This window comes from Dipodomys merriami, unplaced genomic scaffold (assembly GCF_024711535.1).
Source record: "Dipodomys merriami isolate MVZ:Mamm:240054 unplaced genomic scaffold, mDipMer1.0.p SCAF_16, whole genome shotgun sequence".
Taxonomy (NCBI): domain Eukaryota; kingdom Metazoa; phylum Chordata; class Mammalia; order Rodentia; family Heteromyidae; genus Dipodomys; species Dipodomys merriami.
In genome coordinates this window covers 8,147,951-8,157,917 of record NW_027202937.1, presented here as the reverse complement: position 1 = coordinate 8,157,917, position 9,967 = coordinate 8,147,951, and the positions used below count along the sequence as shown (strand labels likewise).

Below are 9,967 nucleotides of genomic sequence, written 5' to 3'. Positions count from 1 at the left end.
GTGTACCATACTGGCTTACTTCAACTGTGCCCTCAGCCCTGTCCTCTGCTTCTGCCTCTCCTCCCTCCCTGGCAGGGCTCAGGGCCCTTTTCTGCCTGCCCTGGACAGCCGGGCATCCCGGAGGAGGGGCCTGTCACAGTGATGGACAGACTCTGGCTGGAGGCCTGGGGGGGGGGGGAGGGCTGAGGTGAAAAGGGTGGAGGAAGGAACCTCAGGGACTTGAATCTCTGTTTTACCTAAGGGGAGGGGAATAAACTAACCCCGCCCTTACCCCCACAGGCAGGTGGCCCAGCCAATCAGGGCTGTTCACTACCTGGCTCAGCCACTCAGATCTGCCCTCTGTTGGGCCTTCTGGCTGCTGGTTTGTAGGATCTGAAGCAAAACTCTGGGTGGGCCCTGCTTCTCTGTTCTCATCCGAGGAGTAGGGTAATAGTCCTTTCTCCACGGGAAGTGACAAAGAAGAATCTTCAGGCACAGGGCAGAGAGCCTGGGCTTTGGTGGGCTAGGGTGGGAGCATCGGGAGGGGTGATAGCGCTCTTGCTTTTTGTCTTTGTTCCTGTGTAGGACGGGAGTGAGAACGGGATGATCTGGGGGCTGACAGCCTGGCGTCTCCAGTCCTGGAGATCAGGGATTCCGTGGGGGAGGGGGAGGGCAGCTGCAGCCAGCTGGGGCCCCCGGGCCCAGGAGGACCCTTCTGCCATGAACCCACCCTGCCAGCTCTGTCCCTCGTGCCTTTAGTCCATTAAGGAGATGGAAATAAAGTCCATCTTTGCCATGAGTCTGGGCTTGTGAATTTCTGGATGCTGTGTGGCTTTCTCCCCAAGATGGCTAGGAAGGGCTCTTCAGACCCCAATTCAGGGTCTCCATCTCTCCTGCCCCATCTAAGTGGCTCTTCCCTCCATCCCTCTCCCTCTGGTCTCCTTACAGTGGGCCTCGGGCACTTATATTGACCCAGAACCAGGGTTATGATCACTGCTTAAATCCGTGCTTTGCAAATGCATATATGAGATCAAAAACTTAGGAGAAACAAGCTTTTGGGTTGAAACTGACTCCAAACAATGGCTCACAGGACTTGTCAGAGCCTTGAACACCCTGAAAGCCACTGAGGCTCTCCACGAAGGAGTCAAAACAAGCAGTTTCTTAAATTAACTGCCAGGGAACCAGCGTTGTGGGGGCCACGCCCTGGCAAGGAACCCAGGAAAGCAGAGACTGTGAAGTACACAAGAAAGAGGCTGCTGTTGTCTGGTCTCTGGGACAGGTTCTCTGAGCCTGGATTCACCTACGAGGCAAACATCACCCCAGACACTTTCCCACGGCGCCCAAGGTGATGGAAAATGAGCCACTGGTTATGGGAACTTCCCTTCTCCCAAGCTGTGACCCCACCCTGTTCTCACTCAAAGAGTAATGGAGTCCCAGGGGCATCTAATTATAGGGACATCTGTGAATCAGCTGTACTCCACTCCTAAGAAGTAAACAAGTCCTCAGCTCTGGAGTAATCATCACAGGGGCGGCTCCTCCAGCTCCTCGGCTGCCTGCTGGAGGAGAGCAGGGCGGACTGCAGGGTCAACTTGCTGGAGGAGACAGAAATCTCCTGTCCCTGTGACTCCAGTGGGAACAATGGTGTCCACCATGCACTGCAGAGCCAGGTGCTGGTGGCTACGCCTGTAATCCTAGCTACTCAGGAGGCTAGATCTGAGGATTGCAGTTCAAAGCCAGCCCATACAGGAAAGTCTATGAAACTATTATCTTCAATTAATCATCAAAAAGCCAGAAGTGGGGCTGTGGCTCAAGGGACAGAGCATCAACCTTAAGCAAAAAAATTCAGGGACAGAACCCTAGCCCCAGTACTGGCACAAAAGAGAGAGAGAGAGAGAGAGAGAGAGGGAGAGGGAGAGGGAGAGGGAGAGGGAGAGGGAGAGGGAGAGAGAGAGAGAAAGAAAGAAAGGAAAGGAGGAAAGGAAAGGAGGAAAGGAAAGGAAAAATGGATGGTTGCTGGTAGCTAATGCCTGTAATCCTAGCTACTCAGGAGGCTAAGATCTGAGGATTATGGTTCAAAGCCAGCCTAGGCAGGAAAGTCTGTGACACTTATCTTCAATGAACCACCATAAAACCAGAAGTGCCTGGGCGCTGGTCTAGCTACTCAGGAGGCTGACATCTGAGGATTGGCGTCAAATCCAGCCTGGCAGGAAAGTTCATGAGACTTTTATCTCCAATAACCCACTAGAAGTCTGGAAGTGGTGCTGTAAAGTGCTAGCCTTGAACTGAAGAGCTGAGGGACAGTGCACAGGCCCAGAGTTCAAGCCCCATGACTGACAAAACAAAAAACCCCCCAAACCCAGAAGTGGTGCTTTGGCTCAAAGTGGTAGAATGCTAGTGCTTGCCTAAGCATGCATGAAGCCCTGGGTTTCATTCCTCAGTACCACATACACAGAAAAGCCTCAAGTGGCGCTGTGGCTCAAGTGGTGGAGTGCTAGCCTTGAGCACAGAGAGGCTTAGGGACAGTGCCCAGGCCCTGAGTTCCAGCCCCAGGATTGGCGAAGAAGAAGGAGGAGGAGGGGAAAAATGAAAGAAAGAAAAAGTTCCTGGCAGGTCCGGGACTTTTCATCTTGGTGCAAAGTCTTGCGGGTTGGGCATTGGTGTCTGGAGGCACAGAAGGGGGGTGGGGCGGTGTAAGATGTCTGGGGCAAGTGGCCCTGAATCATCCAGCTACATCAGGTTAGAAGCACCCTTTGGTACCCACAGACCCTGCCCCTCCTGAACCTGATGGTGACTGATTCCTTCCTCCCTGGCCCACAGCCCTGGGTCCTGCAGGTACCACTGAGAGCCAGAACACTGATGTTCCTTACGTACTTGTGGAGAGGCGCTACACGATCAAACGCAACACAGACACTGTGGAGAATGTCTTCAGATTTCACTTCCCACCTCCCCAGCAGCTCCCCGTGTCCCCAGCATAAGGACCAGAGGTCCCCCAGGGACCACAGGGCCCATGCACACCAGCCTCCTCACCTCTACCCCAGCTCAGCTCCCAGCACACGGCCTCCTCACGGTCCTTTAGGACTCTGCGCCTAGGCCTTTGCACAAGGCTCACCTCCTCCAGAACACCGCTCCTTCCCTGTCTCTTGTCTCCAGCTACAGCCATACGATTCAGCCTTCCTGAGTGGGAGCTTCCCGTGTCTCTCCCTGTCTTACTTGTGTTTTCTGGAAGCTCCATTTGAGACCCAGAGTGTTTAGTCCGCCGCTGCAGCCCCTTGCTCTGTACCTAGCACAGAGTCTGGCACGGGGTTCTTGCTGAGAAAACCCAGGCTGGGTAGAATGATGGAGAACCCAGAAAGAGAGGACCTGTTCCCCAGCTGTTCCCGTGCTACTGTTCACAGAAGAAAACCCAGGAAATGTAGGAAAAGAACCAAGTTTACTTCCGTTTAAGGCAAATCCACAGAGACCGTCTGCGAGACAGGCACAGGACCACAGTAGAAACACCAACACCACCACTGTCACCATGCAGGACAGGGAGGGAGGCGGGCGGGGCGGGCTCGCTAGTGGGGGTCCCATGCGGCAGGAGGGACAGTGTGGCATGCGGGACCTGTTCCCCAGGTGGGCACAGGCTGGCACGGGGCAGCCTTTGCCACAGCAGGGGCAGGAGCTCAAGCCTGGGTTCAGGAGCCCAGAGCTGCAGGAATGGGGTGTGTTTCAGGTGACAGGGTGGAACAGGGTGACCCGAGTCAAGGGTGGGGTGGCACTAGGGAGACATGGGGTGGACAGGTTGGTATGGGATGGATGGACCCCCAGGACATCACAGCTGAAGGAAAACCTGGACTACAGAATCACTATCTCATCGCACACTGGAAACTGAGGCCCAGCAGGCAGGAGACAGGGGCAGGGCCAGGACTGGACCCGTTTCCTGACCCCCTGTGACAGAGGTCAAAGAGCAGGAGCAGTGTGGGGTACGGGGCTGGGCTGCCCCGGGGCAGCAGCAGTGTGGGCACCCAGGGTTCCAGGGGATGTCGGGAGTCACCCGTGGCAGGGCCGGTGGCCCGCGCCAGGGCGAGGCCTGCACATCTGTCTAGAGAGGGGTTCACCATGGGGCACAGAGGCCGCTGCTGACCAGTCTCCTTCCCAGCCCACAGCCTGGGGCCCAGCACAGCCCTCCCTGGCCAGAACCGCTTCAGTTGACATGGTGTCCCTCGGAGGGGGTCCCTCATACGGGTCCCCCGCAAACCTAGTAGCCTCCTGGGGGGGGGGGTGGGGAGCCGCTGGGAATGGGGCATGGGATAGCGAAAGGGGGTGGGGTACAGGAGTGGGCGCCGTAGGTGGAGACAGGAGACAGGTGAGGATGGGGATCGCTCCAGGTGGGGTGAGGGAGCCCAATCATCCCCTTAACGCCCCCTTGGGCCGGCTGGAGCCAAGAGCCAGGGATAGAAAAGAGGCGGAGCCCACATCCCGGTCCCTAGTCCACCCACCGGGTCCCCTACACCCGCCCTCCGGGACGGACCGGGGAGGGGCCTCCGGGCCACGCCCACCAGGGCCACGCCCACCGCGCGTCAGAGGCCACGCCCAGCGGCCCAGGCGCACTCGGGGCGGAGCGGCGGGCGCGGGAGGTTCTGGGGGCGCTCTCCGCGCTCCGGCCCGCGCCCCCCAGCCCCGTGCGGGCGCGGGGGCTCAGATGTGCGTGTGCAGGGGGGAGTCGGGGGGCGTGCGGGCCGGGGTCTGCGGGGCCGAGCTTGCGGGCGCGGGCGGGGGCCGAGGGCGGATGCCCTGCGCCTTCATGTAGGACACCAGCTGGTCCGGGATCTCGGCCAGGACGTCGCGGGCCAGGCGCGCCATGCTCAGCACGTGGTTGCCGGTGCGGTCCACGTAGTCCCGGAAGGGCACGAACTGGCGGGCGGGAGGCAGGGTCAGGTCCGCGGCACCCCCGGCTGGACCCTGACCCCCCCCCACCGCCCCGGGGAACCGGGGCGCCCCGATTCACTCAGTGGGTGAGCACCGCGCAGAAGCACTTCCTTGCCCACACTCACCGTGGAACCCCGCACATGGCACCTGACTCCCCGTCTCCTCCCACCCCTCCCCTAGGCCCCCTTCTCTTCTCTTTGGGATGAATTAGGACCTGCACCCAAATCCGGGCCCCTCCGGCTTCCTCCTGGGAGAAGGGGACATGCTGGCCTCTCCCCCTGCAATGCCCTGGTTCTGGGGTCTAGCCTCCTAATTTGGCTCTCTAAACCTCTTTTTCTTTTTGCTTGCCTGTCCTGGGGCTTTTGGGTGCTGCCCCTGCACCTCATTGTGCCCACAGCTAGTGCTCCACCACTTGAGCCACAGCACCACTTCCAGCGTTTTCAGAGTGGTTGGTTAATCGGAGGTAAGAGTCTCCCAGACGTTTTTGCCCTGACTGGCTTCAAACCATGATCCTCAGATCTCAGCCTCCTGAAGTAGCTAGGATTACAGGTGTGAGCCACCAGTACTCAGCTCGGCTGTGTTTTTTTGTTCGGAATCTCATAAGCCATAGGGATTCAGGCTGAAGGACAGTGGGGGACAGGCTTGCCCAGGTGGGGAGCACTCCTGGCCTGGTTGAGAGACCTTGTCCCCAAAGACTGAGCCCTTTGTGCTCATGGCCTCTGTGACCTGGTGGACATGTAGACTCTGATGCCGATCAGTAAGGCTGCTGCCTACCTGCACGAGGACTCATCTCCCTAGGGAGGGCAGAGAGAGCACCAGTGTGCCCCCTCAGAGTCCTGGGGTACCAACAACCTTAGGGGTGGCAGGAAACGGTCTAGAAAGAAGTGTGGCCAAGGTCTAGCTCCTGCTTCCTCCCGTGGGGGCCTCGTGGGGCTCCTGGGCTCCCCTTGGGGCCCCCCTCCCCGGGGAGCCTGCAGGATGGGTGGTGAGGCCGGCCTGGCTGGAGGGCCCTGCACACTTCCTGTGCAGCAGGCAGGGTCTGGGGCTTCACCTGGACGATGTCCCGCTCCGCCAGCTTCCCCCGGGAGGAGATCCGCACGTCATCCCCGTCCAGCTCCACCATGGCTGTGGGGAGGGGAGGGAGATAATGGACAACGTGTGGGATCTGTGTGATCATGGACTTGGCCTCCAAGCTCCAGCCAATCTACGCCTCCCACCTCACGTTAAAGATGAACTGGAGGGGGGAGGGGGGCTGGGAATGTGGCTTAGTGGTAGCATCTTGCCTAGCGTGCATGAAGCCCTGGGTTCGGTTCCTCAGTACCACATACAGAGAAAAAGCCAGAAGTGGAGCTGTGGTTCAAGGGGTAGAGCCCTAGCCTTGAGCAAAAGAAGCTCAGGGACGGTGCCCAGGCCCTGAGTTCAAGCCCCAGGGGCTGGCAAAAAAAAAAAAAAAAAATGAAGCTGAGATGGGGACAGGGGAAGAGCCCAAACGGGAGCCTCTGTGGCAGCCTGGGGTCCCTGCTTCCCCATTGTGTCCAGGCTTCCCTGGTTGAGGGAGAGGAGTGACTCAGGCCTCTTCTCCACAGCCCTGGAGTGAGCCCGGGGCACACCCTGGCACTCCCGCCCCGTGCAAACAATTGCACACACCAGTCGGTCCCACATGCCCAGGCGTGTGCACTTACTTGCTCTTAGGGGGGGCGTACAGCCTCTGAGGAACACTGTGTGGTGGGGATGTATAACAGGAAAGGGGGGGGCTGGACTCACCATCGAACTCCGCCTGGCCCACACCCACGATGATGATGGACATAGGCAGTTTGGCAGCCTGGAAGGAGGGGGGGCGGTGGGCAGCAAGGGTATGGGGTGAGGACAGAGAGTTGGGGCACAGGGAAGGGATAGGGTGAAGGAGAGGTGGGGGAGCACATAGGACGGAAGGGAGAGGCACCAGGAGATAGAGAGGCAGGGAGGCAGAGGGCAGTGTCACAGATCTGCTTCTGTGACCCCCTGGTCCCCGTGATGCTGCCTGCCACCAGGCAGGGCCCCACTGTTGCATGGTTTGGGGGGGAGAGCCATGGGGCCCCTTTTGCAGAGAGACCATTGTAAGATAGGCCCTCACTTCCTCTACGTGGCCACACAGGTCAGGGTCTGACACCCTGGTCCTAGGGAATGTGTGAATAAGCAAGCCATAGGCCTCTGGGGGGGCCTGGTCATTTGGGGGTGACCAGGAAGTCAGATCTGTCATGGCTCAGTGCCCCCCCACCTCTCCCCAAATCCCACCAGCTTAGCGGCTGGATGAGCCCAGATTCCTCCACCCTCAGCTTTCCTCCCTGTGTCCCCCTCCCCGCGTCCCGGCCCCTCACATTGACGATGGCCTCCTTGGTCTGCGCCATGTCTGAGATGACCCCGTCAGTGATGATGAGCAGCACGGAGTACTGCGAGCCGTCCTGCACAGCTGCCGCCGCCCTGGGGGGCACACGTGGGCTGAGGCCAGCCTGGGGGCCTCTGGGGGCTTCGGTGGGGAGCGGTCTGCTCGGGGCCAGGACCCCATGAAAGGCCAGGCAGACAGTGGGGAAGGGACCCATGGGGTGCTGGCGGGGGGCACTCACCTGGCCACGTGGGTGACCACGGGGGCGAAGTTGGTGGGGCCGTAGAGCTGCACGGTGCGCAGGCTGCGGTGGTAGGCCTCCAGGATGCCGTCGATGCCGCAGCAGGAGGGGTTCTCCTGGTTGCCATTCTGGGGCAGAGGATGGGGTCAAGGGGCTGAGCAGGCAGAGCCAGGGCCCAAGGGGAGCCCCTGGGGCCCACCCTGAAGGGCAGAGGATTGCCTGGGCCAGCAGGTTTGGATCCTGAGAGACCCCGAGAGGGTGGCTCTTTTCTCGGAGCCCATCCCAGGAAAGCCCCCGGCGGCGCTGGGCCTGGCCTGGCCCCAGACACTCCTGGTTCAGGAGGGGACTTGTGTTACTGAGGGCCATCAGCTCATGGGAGGGAAGGAGGGAGGGCCAGAGGCTCAGGCTTCACCTCTCTGGGGACCAGGGCCCCCAGATGTTGCCATGTTTGGGTGGGAGAAGCCCACCCCTTCCCTTTCCTGCATTGACTCGGGGAGTCCCGCAATCCCTAGCACCCCACCCACACCCCTCATCCTCTTCTTTTTTCAGGGGTCCTGGGGAACAGGTCAGGCTCAGCTGCTTCCCTCCCCCACCCCCCCTTAGCAGGTAGGAAGTGGGTTTCTAGAAGCCTCTATAGCAGCCCTGCTCTACAAGGGCAGCTGCCACCCCAGAGTTTGTGCCAGGGTCCTTGGTGTCCAGGAGGATGGAGGACAAGCTGGCTCGGGGGGGGGGGGTCACCCAATCCTTTGGCCTGGTTTGCCCAGACTTCCTGTGCCAGCCTACCAGCGGGAACTCGTGGGACACCCTGCCGTCGGGGGGCAGCTTGGCCCCAAAGCCCAGCGCGGGGAACATCTTGTCGCTGTCGTAGTGTTGGATGATTTCTCCGACAGCGGTCAGCGCCAGCGCGTAGGCATTCAGCTGGTAAGGACTCATGTAGTGCAGAGATGTGGACTGCGAGGGATTGCCTGCGATGCAGGACACGGGCTTGCTCCAGCCCCGGCGCAGAAGGCAGGAGCGCGCGCGCCCACCCACACCGCTAACTCTTCTTTTTTTTTTGTCGGTCCTGGGGCTTGAACTCTGGGCCTGGGCACTGCACTGTCCCTCAGCTCCTCAGCTCAAGGCGAGTGCTCTACCACTTGAGCCACAGCACCACTTCCAGCTTTTTCTGTGTATGTGGTGCTGAGGAATCGAACCCAGGGCCTCATGCACGCGAGGCAAGCACTCTGCCACTGAGCCACCTTCCCAGCCTCTTTTGTCTTGAAACCTCTCTCCCTCAGACCCTATGTTTAATCTTTGTGCAAACCATGGCTGCCAAACCTGCCATAGAGGATCCACCTGCCACCTTCTAGCTTCCAGCACCACAGCCCACCCAGATAAACCCAGAGCCCACAAGGCCTCATGCAACCTCAGGAGCCTCTGGTCCCTCCCTCCCTCCCTGTCTGTCTGTCCGACTGTCTGTCTATCTGCCCCCCCCCCACAGAGTCCCCTCCCACCTCCCACAAACCAGGTGCAAGAGAGCCCTTGCCTGCTTCTCAACCCTTCTGTGATTTTAAATGAGTGCCAACAAACAAGGAAAATGGAAAAAACAAAAATGAGCCCAGAGCAGCGAGGGCAGGCTAGGGTTAAAGTACTTCTGGCGATGTGGCCACAGCCAGACACTGGAGATGATCAGAACAGGAGCAGGAGCAGAGGTGGGCACCAAGTAAGTAAGGGCTGGGGTCCCTGGGCCGGGCCTGGTCTTACTGAGAGCCATAGAGTGCCCGGGCTCTGGTGGGATTTGATCCTTGAAGAAACGGCCTCTCCGCGTGTTTGGTGGACTCAGAGCTCACACAGTCCCCAAAAGGCGAGACTCTGGTGCAGCCTGTGTAGCCAGATGTTAGTGTTCATGGATTGACTTGGGGGGACCTGTACCATCCTGGCTGTATCCCTGGCCCTCTAAAGAGGCTCACTAAAGAGGCTCCCTGCAGGCCAAGTACCACTGTCCTGAAAAGCCCCCTCCCACCTCCCTGCCCATCCCCCACTCACCATTGGAGGCAGTAAAGTCAATGGCCACAGTGAAGTTGATCTGGGTCCTAGAAGAGGAAGGAGATCCAGGGAGTCACCTGGAGAGAGCAGAGCTGTGGAGTGGTCAGGCTGGGCTGTCACTCAAGTGTCACTGCCTGCCAGGTATGTGGTCCTGATTAAGCCACTCATCCCCTCAACTCTGAGACTAGGACAGCAGGCCCAGCCATGGCCCTTACAGGATGGCTCTGAGCCCCAGAGGTGGTAACAGGATGTGAAAGGCTAGCATGATGGCAAGCAAGAAACCCAGGCTGAGGTCTGCTGGCCAGAGACTGGGCCCCTCCCCTCTGCTGCTGGCTGGGGTCAGGAGCTCCTGTGGCTTCCAGTCTCCAGGAGGAGGGAGCTACAAGAGTGCAAGAGCCTGGGCCCCTGAGTGACTGCCAGGACCAGCTCCCCACCCAAACTTTGCAACTCCA

At 59.6% G+C, this 9,967-nt stretch overlaps 1 protein-coding gene across 3 annotated transcripts in view; it reads right to left on the bottom strand.

Annotated features, from left to right (window-relative positions):
- Nucleotides 1-3,390: 3,390 nt before the first annotated feature.
- Nucleotides 3,391-9,967, bottom strand: part of Cpne5 (copine 5) — a 74,577-nt gene continuing 68,000 nt past the window's right edge. For all 3 annotated transcript variants that reach the window (XM_070023871.1, XM_070023872.1, XM_070023873.1), the window contains 7 exons: nt 9,516-9,562; nt 8,274-8,455; nt 7,491-7,618; nt 7,245-7,347; nt 6,652-6,709; nt 5,939-6,012; nt 3,391-4,872 (listed from right to left, as the gene is read on the bottom strand). In XM_070023871.1, coding sequence (XP_069879972.1) covers nt 4,657-4,872; nt 5,939-6,012; nt 6,652-6,709; nt 7,245-7,347; nt 7,491-7,618; nt 8,274-8,455; nt 9,516-9,562 — 808 coding nt within the window. In that variant the 3' untranslated portion in view covers nt 3,391-4,656. The remainder of the gene's footprint in view (nt 4,873-5,938; nt 6,013-6,651; nt 6,710-7,244; nt 7,348-7,490; nt 7,619-8,273; nt 8,456-9,515; nt 9,563-9,967) is intronic.